The sequence below is a fragment of the Clinocottus analis genome, unplaced genomic scaffold (genome assembly GCF_023055335.1).
Source record: "Clinocottus analis isolate CAN_PGR_092001 unplaced genomic scaffold, fCliAna1.0.p SCAF_9, whole genome shotgun sequence".
NCBI lineage: Eukaryota > Metazoa > Chordata > Actinopteri > Perciformes > Cottidae > Clinocottus > Clinocottus analis.
The window spans coordinates 16896005-16912449 of record NW_027176251.1 but is presented as its reverse complement, the minus strand read 5'-3'; the positions used below and the strand labels follow the sequence as shown (position 1 = coordinate 16912449).

The window sequence follows — 16445 nt, the reverse complement described above, 5'->3', positions numbered from 1 at the left end:
TCTTTTTGCTGGCCCGCTTGGCCCTTTAAGAACACCATGCAAGCATGACTTATTTTTCGCCACAGGCTGGATTTGCATTACATAATGCTTCCACTCATATTCCATTATAATCCCGGAGGAGGCGGCTGTTCCCACCCTCATGTGTGTGTGTGGAGGCATCTTCTCCGGGCTTGAGCATAACCAACACAAGACATTAATAGTTTTAGCAGTCGGACGCAGAGAAATCAAGACACGGTTGTACTTTCACTCGTGAGGAATGCAACTTGGCAAAAGGACCATTTTTAATTGGAGATTTGGCAAATCACAAAATATTCAACCTCAAAATAAACAATAAACTCTGAAGTTGCGCCGTTACACATCTCTATCTGAATGATACATTTAGGGGAAACGCCGTTTCCTTTCAAGCTCAAACACTGAACCTTCCTTTACCTGTTTGCGTCACCTTATAACAAAGGCTGATGGGAAACCTAAAAGCGTGACGCAATCTTATTGTGGTTTGCGACTCGGCCACGACATTACATCTCTCATCCTCTCTCAAGGCCGTCCGTCCCCTTCCCTCTAACGGCCCCATTTTGCCGCATCACATCTAAAAGTATATCTCCTTTTTCTCTTTATTTTCTGACTTGGTCCTCGGTTCTTGGGCTCAGCTGCGGTCCTCTGGGTGAGCGGCGCTCTCCTCTGCGTCGGGGTAGTTGCTCACTTTGACCGCGTGGAGGGCGTAGTTGATGGCAGTGCTGTTCGTCCAGCTCCAGGCTCCTGATGCAGGGTTGTACAGCATCCCTTGGACGGACTGCACCGAGAAACCATCTGAGAGACGGAGACCAGAAGAGCAGATTTTAGTGGCTCGTGTTCGACCATTCAACGAAACGTTTGTATTTTGTGGAGAATACGCTGTTTACTACCTCCTGCACTAAATAAAAACACGTCTGAGTAATTTTGTCATGTGGATCAACGTGTTGCAGGGAATGTGGAGTTCCAAAAACATATGCTCAATTGTGCTGGTTGTCAACACTTCACAATCTGTTGTTTTGTCGTTGACAGAGGAACACGCCCCTCCCAAGTGAAAATTCAGGGGACTTACTGGACTCCAGGAGGCGCTCCAGTTCTACGGGGCTGATGAACTTTTCCCAGTCGTGCGTCCCGCTGGGAACGATGCGCAGCAGCTGCTCGGCGACAACAATCCCCAACGCGTACGACAGGTTGCTTTTATTAATAGTGGTGATGAAGAGAGAGCCGTTCGTCTGCACATAGGGAAAAGGGAGCTGTTTTAGTTCATAGAGTAGTTTTTACTGGTAATGTGGCTTCAGAAAAACATTGTACAATGACATCCCATCAAGTGAGACGCAACTGCTTCCTGAATGGGAAGAGTATTTATAGAGTGGATTAGATGGACAGAGTCCAGTGTGAGAGACTAAAGCACAGCAGTGCCAAACCCCAAAGTTCAACCGAGGTCAAGATTAACAATTTCAACAGAGGAAAAAGGGGAGGAAGAGAGAGCGGATGGGGGAGAGCGGAAGAGACAGGAAATAAAAGCAGGAGAGTGCAGTGAAATGAATCCAAACAACAAAAGAATTCATGCAAAGGTGCCCTGAAGCAAGGTGCAGTCTAAAGCTGCTTTCTTTTTTGTAAAAAGAGTGAGAGAGGACACAATTTAGGAGTTATTTGCTCATCCTGTATTTATCAAGTGGATATAGAAACAACCATTTAACCATAGGCAGAAATAAATCATTTAAGTTGTCAAATAATTCAATTTATTGGTCAAATACATACAGACGATGATAAAATGGGCGAACTAGCTAGCGAGCAAGGATAGTAATGTGGAAAGTACTTAGTAGCCGACAATGTGGTCAGTGTCCAAACTTAAAATATTAAAGTGAACGATATATTTATATTTCTTATTAATTTGGAAATAAACTATTAATAAACCTCCTAATAAGATTCAAAGAGCTTCACTTCTCTTTGGGAAAAGTCAGGAAATGAACCGACCCTTTGCAACCCTCGTGCCTGAACCAAATGCAGCGTCATTAAGTGAAGATTAGGCCGTCTTTTTCTTTTCCGATGCCCCCCCCCTCTCCCCCATCCCCCACACACACATACACACACTGATCTGGGAGATTACGATCATCTGGTCTTAGTATTGATGTACAGCTTTCACTAAAGCTCGTCAAGGTTCAATGCAGCCCGTACACATAAAAGCACATGCTAACCCATTCCCAGTGAAACACAACAGATGCAAACAAAGCAAACATAACAAAATCACCATCTGCACGCTCGCGTACGCTCAGATGAACACACAGAAATATTCGACATGAGCCAACAGCTGGAGGAACACACACAGACACACACACAATCCCGGGACACACCTTCAGCACGTGGTTGCAGCAAGAGGCGAAGGTTTCCAGGTCGGCCAGATGCTCCACCACCTCGGAGGCCACAATGGCGTCGTACTGGCCCGCCCCCTGCTCCTCCTCCTCCTCCTCTTCCTCTTCTCCTCCCTCCCGCTGCGCTGACAGCTCCTCCAGAGTGCAGGCCCGGTAGCAGACCCGGTCCCGAAGGTCCGGGTCCCTGGACGAATGCAGCCGGGCCGTGCCGATGCTGTCGCCTACCGGATCTATTCCCAACACTTTGGCTCCCAGGCGACCGAGGGGCTTGTGAAGGAGGGTGGAGATGGAGAGGAGTCAAAATGGAGTCGAGTATACGTCTATTTTAATTTTTTTAAATGCATTCCTGGAAGTTAGTTCTAAACTTTATTCCACATTATAGAAAAGTGCATTTGGCAGGAACTCTGGATAGTGCGGCTAGTCCTCAGACTACAGATCCCATGAACCCCTTCTGCCTTCTGTGATTAGGAGGATGTTGCAAGCACTGTCGTGATTTATTATCATTGTCACTTCATTAACTGTAATGTGCGTAACCGAGAATGAAACAAGAGGCTTTCAACGGGAAAAACATGCACGCACGCAGTTTTTTCACTACATGTATTGTGCTGCTTCATAGTATAAGTTTACAGAAATGCTTCGTTTAGGCTTTATTTTCCTCAACTAAAGTCATTCCAGTCATACCACCCAAAGCCAACGTGTCTACATCCACCATACATACATGTATAGGACGCATACAGATGTGGTAAGTTGACCCTTTGTTTCTTCTGCAGATGTGTCCAGGTATCCAGAATGTGTTGCATCAAAGAGGAACTCCTGACCAACTTTTCGCCTCCGTAAGGAAAACATTTCCTTATCGGGGTGTTTAGTTATAAATGTAGCTGAATCTAACAAATGGTGTCTAATTAATAGTCATTTTGTTTACTGTGAGATTTTTAAGTCAATGTTTGGTGGTGGCTGAATTTCAGTAAGAAAACAATACATGCTATTTAAAGATATGGTCATTGAATGCATGACGTGGATGGAGAAAATGTGCATTTTAGAAAGAAAAAAAAAAACAGCCTTTTAAACCAGGAATAGTACACATCAGACGCGAGTGGATGTGAACTACAACGCCCTCTTCTGGACCAACGTTAAAACGCAGGACCGTGTGGTGAGCTGCACTTGTTTAGGGGCCGATCTCTCTCCTCGGGGCCGATCTCTCTCTCCTCCCACAGCTCATCCCCTCTGATGGGGAGCGTTGTAGTGACAAGACACTCAGAGACGCAACAACAACAACTGCCATCTCAACAGACACTTTTTGTTTTCTTCTTTATGTGTGTGTGTGTTTATCGGTGTCTGAACATGACAGCCTGTGTGTCAGAGCCACAGAAGCACAGGACCTGATTTTGTCTTCTCAAATCACACAACACAGCTGGTACGTCCTCAGCTCAAATAAACCGGCAGAGACGGACGTCCCTGTCCCGACTGCCCGGCTATCGGCGCTAACAAACAGATAAACAAGTGTAAATGACCGACTGTCGGCTCCACCACACCGAGACCAGTCAAATCAAAAGGGAGGGAGCATGAAGCTGACGGTTAAATGTTTTTCGGGCACTGGTATTTATGTGAAAGGACTGGCTCTCGAACGTAAAGTGCTGGAAGCACAATCTCGACTGCCATCTGAAAAGAACAGGCTTAATCTCGACAAACAGATTTTGCACGAATGCATAGGCACAAAGACATTTTTGTCGACATTGTCTTCGTGCTGCATCTTTTCTTAAGAAAACACACACGTGCCCATTTTACCTCTGTGAGCAGGCCTCCTCCGCAGCCCACATCCAGGACTCTGAGCCCTCCGAGTGGCTTCCCAGGGTGACGGGCCCCGTGCACGTTCAGCAGGTTATCCCTGAGCAGGCAGATACATGATCAGGATTTCACTCGACAAAAAACAGAGAACCAGACAGCACAGATGTTGCACATCAAGAAATGATTCAATAAGTTGGCACACATTGGAATTGCATTATTTAAATTTGTGTTTGCTTTAGCGCCACGTCAAAGGGCAAGAAAAAAAAAGTTGTTTGTGACTTGTTTTTGAACACAAAGCGTGCGTTCCTAAAATCTTTCACAGCTGACGGGATGCTGCACCGCAGGAGGAGGTGGAGGGGAGGTTGGAGCACTTTTTGCTTACACAATCCGCCGTCATAAACCATCTCCATTTCACCGTGAGCCACAGTCAGTGTCTGCCAGCTAACGACCACAAATATCCCCTGGCTACAAATTCATCCGCCCTCATCGCTCCTTTCCTCCCGCCCAGCCTCGCCTGCCTCCTCCCTCACACGCTGTCTGACGACTGCCGGCCTCAGGCGTCACACACGTGCAAGGCGGGCCCAGATCTGGCTATGCATCGTCCTCATTAGAGCTCTGTTGGGGCACAAGAGCATTCGTGCAAGCGGCGAGGGAGGGAGGATTAGGGTGTTGGCAGATAATCCACCTAACTAGCTCCCAATCTCAGCGACGCACGGAGAGAGACGGGGGCCAAATCTACATAGCCACAGTCTGGAGAGGAATATGGAGCCATCCAAACATGATGAACCATTTTTAGAAACAATTATTCTAGTGAGAAAATGTACTCAATTGCTAAATTTGTGCAGAGAATGCTAACTAACGCTAAAGGCGTTTTACTAAGCTTTCTGACTTCTGAACCAATGTTGAAATGCATGTTCGCTTGTTTTAACATTAACCAGGGGAGAAGCAGTGCAACAAAATGGCTAATTTCTTCAAAAAATAAAATAATGCATCCCCCAACTTCCTGATTGATGTCAAAAAGCCTCTGTCTGTTGCAATAGAGTCATTTGTGGTGTAATATCCCTAGAGCTGGCTGTGTTATAGACAATTACACACATATGGTGATTCAGATTTATTCAGGTTTGCTGATGATTTGATCATCTATATTCACAGGTCATATTCAATAAATAAATAAATAAAAAGTTCCCATAGTTTATAGCAGGATTGTCTAAAGAGTACAGCAGCAACAGCAGGGATGCTGCTTCTCATTTAGACCCCCCCGCCCCTCCTCCTCGAGGGGCAGACTCGTATCATGAAAATCAGCCACACTCAGACATTCACTGGCACCGGGTCTGTCATGCTGTCACCACAAACACACATCACTACCATCACCATGGGGGGGGGGGGGGGGGGGGTAATGTAAGGATTATCTTGTGTGTTTGGGGTTAGGCCTACAGCAGATCTTATCAATCAAAACAGATGCAGGCAGGCCCCCCGAAACAGTTGAAATGCTATTTGTTGAAAATGTGCTGATGTGTGGCGGAATCCTGTCACTTTCGATCATGCTGCTTTGCGTGTTTTTTTTCTTTTGCTCTCAACCACCACAAGTCTGGATCTCCTCCAGGTCATGTTTTGCCACAGTTGCTTGACGCCTCTGCCAATCAATCAGCGACGAAGGCGCGACTGCTTGGCATTTCAGAAAATACGACTTTTGAGATGCATATTATGTGCACGCACACACACACACACACGCATGCACACACGCACGCACACACACACCGTATAAAAGGCACCCTCAGGTCATTCATTGCATGAAGAGCTGCGAATTCTCCTCGTTCATCCCACCACTTGCCGGCCAGTAACTGGAACCTCCTCACCTCATCGGGGTCCACTGTGGTTTGGGAGGATGACAGAGCCCTATGCGTGGTAAAAAAAAATAAAAAGACTACATTAAAATCATTCCATATTGTCCTTAAACAAGCTCTACTGGATAAAAACAATATTGCTGCAATATTCTCATCAAAAACCATATCTTGAGTTGGGAGAATCTCATTAAATTTACTGATGCCTGTCAGGTTTTTGAAACGTGACACGGTATGGCTCCGCCCCCTTTTAGTGATTTTATTAAACAGCGCACTCAAAGTGGAAAACACACTAGATCTGCTTCAAGGAGTGATTGTGTCATTTCACATAGGTCAAGCTCTTTTAGCAAATCTGCATTTTCTGTGAATTCAGCAAACTCGTGGAATGCTCTTCCATCACTCATAAGCACAAAAGAAACGTACAAAACATTCACGCATGCCTTAAGGAACGGCTTGTTGCCACTCAGGTGTGCAAGCATTAATGTACTGTCTGTCCTGCCTGCTTTTTTGGTGTTTATGTGTATTTGTCTTGTTTAGCATTGATGTATTTTATGTGCCTCTAGTGTTTTATGTCATTATACTGTGGGTGAACTTTTATTGTCCATCGACACATCTTAGTTGCATTATGTTCTTGGAAATTTTGTAATTTCAGGCTGCCATAAAAAAAAAATCTGGCCAGGGACAGGGAGTCAAATTAGCCTCTCTTGCTTAGTTTTACTGTAGATTAGTATGCATTGTCCCTGCAAAAATAAACAAATAGATTACAAATAAAAATGGTCATACCTAAAACATAAAAAAACACACATAGCTCTTAATACAGGGAACAAACCGCAGCCAATGACACAGACAACCTTGAAAATGTTTAGCTGTACCCTGACTGAATCTTTAATGATGCTGACATCTCCAGTTGGTGCTGAAAGGATTGCTCGATTCCTCAATTGGGAGAAGATTACAAAAAATAACTGACTGCTTTTCTAACCATCCATTGATCGAGTCTATCGAGCAAGAAGGGGATTTCCTGCTTGTAACTTTCTCAAATGAGAGGATTTTCTTCTTCTAATACCACTGAATTATAAATATAGAGGTATTAATCTGTTGGCTGGGTTATAAGAAAAACATCCATTTTGGGCTCTTCCGATTAATTGACGGTTAATCAATAATGAAGCAAATGTTGGTTGCAGTCCTACTTTAAAGTCTTTCTTACACCCAGTAAAAAGCTTTTAGCCTTCTAAAAAGTTAACTTAAATTGAGCTCAACGGTGAGCGCTCAGCCCACGTGATTTGATTCGACCTTTCTCTGATTCGTCAGCTTGAACACACATCGGGGAACTAAGATTTGTCCCGTTTATAAAGACTTAAGGAGATCAAAATGTGCGTGTCCCTAAATATAGGACCAAGAGGGACCACCGACTACAACGCGTCGTTGTACCTGGAGTGACAGGTCACGACGTGCCGCTGGGTCTCCAGACAGGCGCGCTCCCGCCGCCACAGTGCCCGCTGTTTGCACACCGCAGTCCAGCTCGAGGCGCTGCGCGCCGCCGCGGTCGTCTTACGGCTCAGAAGCCCCAACACGAGGCGGCCGGACTTGTTGGCGTACATGCTCGTGCTGACCGGCCCGCTGCTGGACACTGCGAACGTAGCTTCGACAGGTCGACCAGCGGTGTGCGCGTATTTTCTGCTCGGGCAGAAACAACCTACTCTTTAGTTCCTACCGGTTGCTGACGGGGGAAAGGAGTCTTTGAACACCAATAAAAATGGTACATCAAGCAATTTCCTCGTGTGATATATTCCTTGCTATTTCAAGGTTTGGGTCACGTTACAATCAATAATGCTCAGGCAGCTGTCAGAATTTTTTGAGGCTTGATATATTTAGGCTGCATGATAAACTCTGCCATTCAGGGTTCATAAGCATTATTTGACAATTGATATCCTTTAGAGGAAAATGTCAAATCTGCACAGTAGCACTTCTTTTTAGCAGAAAAAGAAAAGCTGGTGACATTTTATTCCTGACCATGTCGTACTCAGCCATCTTTAATATGAACAAGTATACACCAGCAGGGAGCCAGTCTGTCATGTGTGATTTAGTGTTGACTTGTTAATGTAACTGTATGAATCCTCGTGGGGTGTTAAAAATCCTGTTTGCAGTTGTATGCTGCATTAACAAAAGGAGACAGTGAGGCGAGACAATGAACAAACAGTTTTATTGGACATCTTACAATAATTTTTGGAGGGAAAAAAAGTTAATTCTGTTATGGTTTAAAATGGAACAACTTGAGTTTGTTTTTTTTAGTGTCCACTTGGGCTTATTACTCTGCATAATGATGCAAGTGAAAACTCCTACCAGTCAAAAAGTATTGTTCTTCAGTCACACTTTAAAAATAACAACATATTTACAAAGATGAAAGATGTACGAGGGGGTTCACCTACACAACTGCCTCTATAATGAGACAAGCCTGTTCAACTCATGGAATTAAAATGGTAAAGTGCACAGATCAGGAGGTTAACTGTGCTCCTCAGCGTCTGCTACGACGGGAGGGGGATGTAGACCTGAAAGAGAGGCGTTGACACAACATTAATACTGCACCAATCACACATTCCCACTCAGATTGCAAAATACAAACATGCACAAATACCCCCTCCCACCAGACACTGTACTCCAAAAGTACCAAAAGAAACTACATAATATCCATTCAAAACTTGTGTTCTGCAGACTCTAGAGAAGCTGTGCACAGTAAGGCTTCCTTTGTGGGCTGAAAGAAACATTTCAACAAGGTGCTACGAAACAGACTCTACTAAGACAACAGGGGAGGATGTTGAGAATTCATGTCGCTATTGTTAGAAATTCCGAAATGGCATTTTGCAGTTAATAGATAGTCACATGAAGCATTAAAACCCTTTATTGCATCAGACTTGACCCTACACAGGTAAGCAGAAGTGACTGCAATTGACAGTACATTTTCATTTGCCTTTTTAAAGTTGTTGCAAATACATAGATGAAAAGGGCTTCCAACAAAATCACAATGAGACATACAATGAATACATACAGTAGGAAAGAAAGGGAAAAAAACGAATACTACCTTGATCGCGACTTAGACTTGTGTTTGCGGCTTGCCTTCTTACCAGACTTGTGACATTTTTCCATCGACCTTGAGCGACTACGTTTGGATTTTTTTGATTTCTTTTCCTTGCTAACTTCCGGAGTAGGGGATCTACTTGAGTCAGAGTCTGAGCGCTTCTTGCTAGCTTTGGCGGAGCCCTTCTTGCTGGCTTTGCTATCCTGCCGAGAGTGCTTGTCACTCTGAGAGTCTGTGCACGAGTCATTCTCTTTTCTTTTCTTCGATTTCCCATTCTCCTCAGTAACTACAGAGGTACCTTTATCCTTTTCCTTCTCTTTGGCCTTTGGCTTTTCTCTCTTTTTATCGGACTCTTTCTCCCTATCTTTCTCCCTCTTTTTCTTGTCTTTCTCGTGGCTATGACTCCTTTCCCTCCCCCTCTCTCTGTCTTTGCTGGAGGCCTTCTGCTTGTGTTTGCTACTACGACCACGACTGCTATCTCGGCCGTCCCGGCTCCTTTTCTTTTCCTTCTCTTTCTCTCGGCTGCGACTGCGGCTGTCTCTGGCCCTGGCTTTGGCCCTGTCTCGCTCTCTGGATCTGGATCTACTCCTGCGGCTCCGGCGCTCTCTGGAATCACTGCGTTCTTTCTTGTGGCGGCCTGATCTCTCAGTGCTGCTCCTCCTCCTGTCTCTGACCTTCTCACTACGATCACTGCGATGCCTGTGGGAGCTGTGGCTGCGGCTTCGCCTACGAGCTTTGTGGGAGGAGGAGCGGCTACGCCTTCTCTTCCTTCGAGGGGAGGATGATCGTGATGAACTGCGGGAAGACGCGGAGGAAGAAGAAGACGAGGAGGAGGAAGAACGACGGCTGCTGTGGCTGGATGTGGAGCGGGAGCTGCTGCTGTGACCGTTGGTTGGAGAATTGCTGCCGCCTCTCCCTGAACGCTCCTTCCCTCTGCCCGAGTGCTTGCTCTCGCTACCTTCCTTCTCACTACGGGACCTACGCCTCTCTACCAAGGGCTCCGCCTCCCTTTCCTTTACTTCTTGTTTGTGTGGATTCTCGGGCTGGCCCTCATCATAATCCCCTTTTTCTCTGCTCAATCTCTCCTTCGCCATCTCTTCTGTAGAAACAAACAACAAAAATAAACAAAGAAGCATCAGGTGCTGTAAAACACTAATAGTATTTATAATCTTGAGTGATGTTCAAGATGAGATCAAGTCAGCACTAAATTTGATCTTTTAACTCCTGGTCAAACTTTCTGCTTTTCCACAGTTGTGTTAACAAATGAATTCCAGATGTAATTATGAAGGCGTGAACATCACGTATTACCACGTGCAAGCAGAGCCTCCTGTGCTTGTTTTTCTTGCAGCTGCTGCATCTCCCGCTCTTTGCGACGGAAGGCGTCCTGCTTCTCTCGGATGCGGTGATGCAACTCTTCCTCGTCGGTGTCGGAAGATTCAGACCCTCGCACGCTGCGTTCGTCCTCATCATCGCTCTCATCTGAACCATAGTCACCAAGTCCACCTGCCACGACAGAACCCCCGGGTTGTTGAGTGTTGGTCAGGACAAAGAAATACTCTTACAATCAGGTTTTACTTTTTAAAACCCTCAATTCCAACCCGATATCCCAGTGAAAGACACTTACTCCTGTATAACGTAATTTTTCACACTGATAACTCCTTTAAAAACTAACCAATACATATAACCCTTTAAAAAACTAGTAGAAATTCTTTGTTTTCAAGAGCATGCTTCTATCATTTAAGTGCAAGACTAAACCAAAATCTATCCCTGAGAGTCCACTATTAATTAAATGAATCGTATAAATTAGGAAGAGGATTTGTGTGTTATGGCCAACAGCTTTTCCTATGTTTCTACTAACACCGCGCCATTACCTAAAAATTTTAATATTCCCCCTCCCTCCCCTCCCGGTGACAGAAAAGGGGATACTCACTGAGACCAGTCAGAGAAGCCAGTGCACTTGACTGTGCCAGCTGTTTTGCAGGAGCTTTGATTCACATCAACAACAGGAACAACATGTTAAAACACATACTGCCATTTTCTCATAGGCAAGAGTCGCTAGAGAAGGGGGTCACAGATAAAGCACTATTCACAAGAGCTGCCTTTGGTAACAAGAGAAAAGAAAAAATAAATAAAATTGGAGAAAAGAGAGAGGGTTAACAAACAAAATTCTGAAACACAATCCAAGTCAAACAGTCGCACAGGAGGGAAAGAACCAATCTGTACTAATGCAGTCATGTCAATGGAGGAAGCCCATTGTGTCTAAAAGTTGGATGCTGGTCAGATTCAATGCTGAAACTTAATTCACTCGTATCATAGTCTTTCAGCAGGTCCTTCAATACCATGTACCAGAACACCAGGTTTTCAAATACTGTTAGTAAAAAGCATTGCTCTGCTGTCTCTCCTGATGCATTAGCAGAGAATGGTTGAAAATGCTTATCAGACATACTACCATGTCTGTCGCTCAATTTTTCTAGTTTACAGGGCATAGTTGAGTTTTATTTTAAATAGATTATGCACATGATGGATTCTCTTCAGATTTAAATACGTCTTGGCGACAAGCATAGATGATGCATTCTCTGGCAAAAATCAAGAGCAGACCTCGAGTGGCTTTGCGGTGAGTCTCTTTGGCCACATGCTGGATCTCTTCATTGGTGACCTCAAGCAGGATCTCAGTCAGAAGTGTTTTTGTGATGATCATCTAAAGACAACGAGGGGGGATATTATTTTCAATATTATTATTTTCAATATATCCTCTTCAAAAAACAGTCAGTTCAACTTCAACCATCTACAGGCAGAAAGAATAATCTGAATGATCACACTGACCAGCTGGAACTCCTTTTCCTCCTCCGTCATTTCAGGCTCACTGTCCTCTGCAGGTGGCGATGGGCTCCGGCCAGAAAACTCTTTCTTGATGGAGACCTTTTCTTCATCGTCATGGTCATCATTCGCCTCATCATCACTGTCCTGATGCAGGATACAGGAGCAAGGGCAGATATTTAAATCAACAAGCATGTGCCAGAGAAACTGAAAGTCATTACAACACCAATGCAACACAAGAAGCGTAAACTGTTTTTTAGAATAAACCCCTTCACTGTCAAGACCAGGAATGTGTAACTTACAAATTTGCTCTTGCGGGGAACACGTGGCCCGTCACCTTCCTCTTCTGCCTCATGCTGTTTGCTATCTTCTTTGGCCATTTTTGAACGCTCCTTCTCCATCCGCTCTCTCTCCAGCTTCTTCTGTTTCTCTCTGTCCATCTTTTCGAGGCCCTCTCGAATCCATGCAGGTAGTGTGCGCCTTTTTACTGCATCCAAGGCTGAAATACAGGGTCAAATAAATTGTTGTGGAGATACATCAACCAATTTTGTGTCTTTATAGGCTAACAGTATCCTGAGCTTAACTGTGATGTGTGTTAATCAGGCCACAATGAGCTGATGATCTTGAATTACTCATTTGGATTATAAATATATGTAAAAAAATAAATAAAAGCCCATCAGAGTTCCCAAAGCTCAAGGGTAAATTAAACTACTTGTTATATCCTGCCGGCAGATAAATGAAATAACGGACAAAATGTCTGTCGAGAAATATGCTAAATAAATAACTCAATCAATTAATAGCATATCAAATAGCCTAATCACATGCTTGGTAAGATGCAGGGCCAGCGACACAGCTTGGGTACAGGGGGTTGAATTTCACACAGCCTGTAAAACAATCATCAGGGAATATTGGGGAAAAGGCTGGGAAAGATTCAGCTCAAATCTCGTGTCGAGTGCAGGGCATGCGAGTGGAGCGGATCTGTGAGAATGCTCAAGGCCGCTACACTCAAATGACCCACCAAACGCACCAAAAAAATTTAAAAAGCTGCGTTGTATTTTAGTTAGGGCTGTACCAAATGTAATTTTGTTTAATTAAAAACTTTTCTTGAGGTTTTCAAATGATGCAATGCATTACATCACCCTAAAAATAAAAATCCTTAATTTGATGGCTAGCTATTGGTTGAGTGAAAACAAAAAACACACTCACCTAGCAGCGCGGGGGCCTCCTGTTTGACAGGGAGCTGGATAGGAGATCTGGGCCGGTCTCTGAAGCCGGGTGGCCTGGTATCTCGTCTGTTCTGTGGAGGACCCTGCCAGTATGGGGAGTGAAAGCTTGTAGGCGTGGGGGCGAAGGATGAGGCAGCTCCATGCTGTGAAGAGACAGCACAAACTGAAAATTAAAGCTTGTTTAAAGTACATAAAGTCCTCTGTTAACTGCCACTAAGTGACACGCACTGAGTGTTGGGTCGTCGTTGTCTTTCCCCAGATTTAGTTAACTGACATCCATCCATCACTCCTGACTGGGCTAGAATGTCCGTTTGCTTTCGAAAAAGATTTAGAAAAGAAAAAAATGGAGCTAATAAATACAACCAAACCATGCTGGCATGCCTTGGCCGGTCTCTGAAGCCTGGTGGCCAACAAGCCAACACTTTCCTCTGCAGCGCATCAAGAGAGCAATGACTGATACACCTAGCTGCTGGGACCCGGCACAGTTTCTATGGATTGCTCCTTCTTGAGTTACTTGGTTGTCACACTAAAACCCAAACTCTTCAACAGTTTCTACTGTAGCATCTGCATACCTGATAATCAAACTGGTTCATAGCCATGGGGGCCATGGCGTAGCTGTCGGGCTGTGCCCCATACCCATGGCTGTTCTGGGGGTAAACCCCGTGGTGGGCTTCAGAGTTGAATTCCACGCTGTCCTGGCTGTTGCTGTCCTCGCTGGGGTTCACCACATCCATCGGTCCTGACCCTGGAGGGATCCAGGCCTGTTCAGGGGGGGGTGGAGGAATAGGAGGAGGCGGCGGCGGCTGGCCATGCATTCCCCATTCTGTTTTTGACAACATAATTAATAAACAGAAGCCATAGCAATACAAACACACATGTCTACCGGTAACCCCCCCAAAAAGATTTTTGTTTATTTTCCCCAAATCTACTCAAAAGGTAGTTGGTATCCAGCAGTTTATCTCAGTGCATACACATGATAGATCACAAATTGTGTCAGACATCACCCTGATTCTTTTCAGTCTAATAAATATTAGTAATCCGCTACTGAACGTACTGACTTTTTCCTGCACCGTTTCCCGAACCGGAGAAAAGAACAGTTCAGACAAAAATAATAAAACAATTGGTGACAATTGAAGTGATCAAAGGGATTAAAATTGTACCTGGCTGCCACATTCTGCCAAATGCTGGGTCACCCTGGAAGGGGCCATGGTTGCCTGGTCCAACTGATTCAAGGCCTGGGATGTCCTGGCCATTGGGCTGAATGTTTTGCGGCTCTGGCCCTGTCGAATCCTTTTGGGCAATCCATGCTTGTGCCAGGGCAGCCCAGTCCACTTGACCTGCACACACCCATGCAGAACTTGGTACAGGTCTCGTGAATGTGGGTAGGTATGCAAAAATGTGTTTGGGATGAGGGAGGGGGGTTCATAGTTGCATGCACATCATCCACAAACCTGGATCTTGCTGGTGCTGGAAAGACTGCATCCACTGTTGCTGGCTCAGAGGCCACTGCGGCCAGGGCTGTCCTCCCTGGTCCCACATCACTCTCCTCTGGATTTACAACTGAAAGATCAAGGCCAGCTAGGGTCAGAGTTAGATTTGCACCATCAGCATCATCTGTTTTTACATGACGCGGTCTGCAACATTACACTTGGCTCTCCTCTGATGGCCAGAAAAGAGCGACTGCTAGCTTTATCTCGCTGACCGGGGAGCTGTGTTTAGCTATTCTTTAGCTGCAACCAGTTCCTCCATTAATGGTGGAAGCCAACACTAACGTCATGTGGTATGGGGGGAACATACTGTGTCATCTCTGACGCATGATACTAAAATAAACTTCGGGCCGGTGAACGCTCAACCTCCAGCGCAATTGTGAGCTAAGGAAGCTAGCCCAAGCTAACGTGAGCTAAGCTAAAAAATAAAAAATAAAGCTAGAAGGTAGTAGCACCATTTAGGTTAACTCACCGGATGAAAACATGTGCGTTACAATTTAACTTAAAATTTACGCTGTCGGGAAAGTGGGAAAGAAACTTCTATGAGTGCTGTGCTTAGAGTAACATAGTCCCCACCTTTTCCAGAAGGGTTCTCTCCAGCTCTGCGGTTCTGAATCAAAATGGCTGCTACAGAGGACTACTCGGATGAAGTGTGAATCGAAGTACTGCTGCCTTCAGAGACGGTCGGTAATTTCTTATTTCTAATATTTCCCATTTAGTCTTTTCTTTTCCAAAATTGCGTCGTATTTGGAGTTTACACTTAAGCGTTTCCATATGTGGACATCTTAAACACATATATCAAATTAAAAAAAAACAAAGCTTTCTCGATTTCTGCGGGAGTTTCGGCAAAACAACTAAAGAACTACATTAATCAACCCGTACCTTACAATTAATGTGACTGTTGCTACGATGTAACTCGTCTTGGTTTATTTTAGGCAGACGTTTGGGGTAAATTAATTTGTTAAATCATCAGCTGCACACATGTAGACGGTTTTTCCACTTTTTACTTTACACTATGATTTCTTCATTTGCAATTCGGAGTTTACGAGCAGCACGTGAAGGCAGCATAGGGACCGGGAGCCATTCAGATGCTGATGAGGTAAATAATAATGAGCACAATGATGCTGAACACATGAAAAACTTGAATAGAAGTTACTCAGGCGAAGAAAAAAATAGTCAAAAGTACCATGACATGCAAATTTCAAATAATCAATACAAACTAAAATTCAAGTTTGTAATTGTGGGTGGTTCCACAAAAAACATAGATCCACATTTTCCTGTCCAATAAACTATCAACCTACTTAAAAAAAGACCTATGAGGAAGTAGTTTTGATTTATAGCACACTTTTTAATTGACCTAAACAATAGTAGATCAATAAATGCCATTGTCTCGGTCACAAAGCTGTGAAGAAGTTTTTTTTTTTTCAAGCAATGCTGTGAGCATGTTTCATCACACCGTGATATGCATATCATATGAGGAGTTTCAGATGAAGCAAGACATCTGTACCAGATCTCGTTACAGTAATTTGCAATACGTGGAAGTGCCATACAGCCACTTAGCAGTAACATGATTTTCACTTGAAATGTGTATTTTAATATGTCTTGTCTGCAACGTGAATAAAAAAAAAGAAGCTTAATAATGTTGAATTACATTTTATTTTAAACATGTTGTAATAAATTTAAAAGGCATTTATTGTGTTACAGTGTTCGTCCAAAGTGTTGTTGAGTAGAAACATCAGCTTCAACTTTCATGCTCATTCTCTGCATGTTTGATCACACAAATGTAAATTTTGTACTTAAACTAGATTATTTTCGTCCCTCTGCAATCCTTGGTT

At 44.2% G+C, this 16445-nt stretch overlaps 2 protein-coding genes across 3 annotated transcripts; both read right to left on the bottom strand.

The window, feature by feature from the left end:
- Positions 1-253: 253 nt before the first annotated feature.
- coq3 (coenzyme Q3 methyltransferase) lies at positions 254-7651 on the bottom strand. Its single transcript, XM_068570360.1, has 6 exons — positions 7436-7651; positions 5925-6062; positions 4167-4266; positions 2364-2648; positions 1082-1241; positions 254-807 (listed from the first exon to the last, which is right to left on the bottom strand). The coding sequence occupies exons 1-6, from the start codon at positions 7603-7605 to the stop codon at positions 644-646; spliced, it is 1017 nt and encodes a 338-aa protein (XP_068426461.1). The 5' UTR covers positions 7606-7651; the 3' UTR covers positions 254-643.
- Positions 7652-8190: 539 nt separating this feature from the next.
- pnisr (PNN-interacting serine/arginine-rich protein) lies at positions 8191-15253 on the bottom strand. 2 transcript variants are annotated; one of them, XM_068569469.1, is made up of 12 exons: positions 15187-15253; positions 14575-14683; positions 14284-14460; positions 13696-13946; positions 13104-13266; positions 12200-12396; positions 11904-12044; positions 11679-11778; positions 11011-11064; positions 10389-10583; positions 9084-10179; positions 8191-8553 (listed from the first exon to the last, which is right to left on the bottom strand). In XM_068569469.1, exons 2-12 carry the CDS (start codon positions 14660-14662, stop codon positions 8520-8522), a joined length of 2496 nt encoding a protein of 831 aa, XP_068425570.1. In that variant the 5' UTR covers positions 14663-14683; positions 15187-15253; the 3' UTR covers positions 8191-8519. The 2 variants fall into 2 exon arrangements, with proteins under 2 accessions (XP_068425570.1, XP_068425571.1); XM_068569470.1 differs by lacking the exons at positions 8191-8553; positions 9084-10179; positions 10389-10583; ... (1 more) ...; positions 11679-11778; positions 11904-12044 and having other exon boundaries at positions 12260-12396; positions 13760-13946.
- Between the last annotated feature and the right edge of the window lie 1192 nt (positions 15254-16445).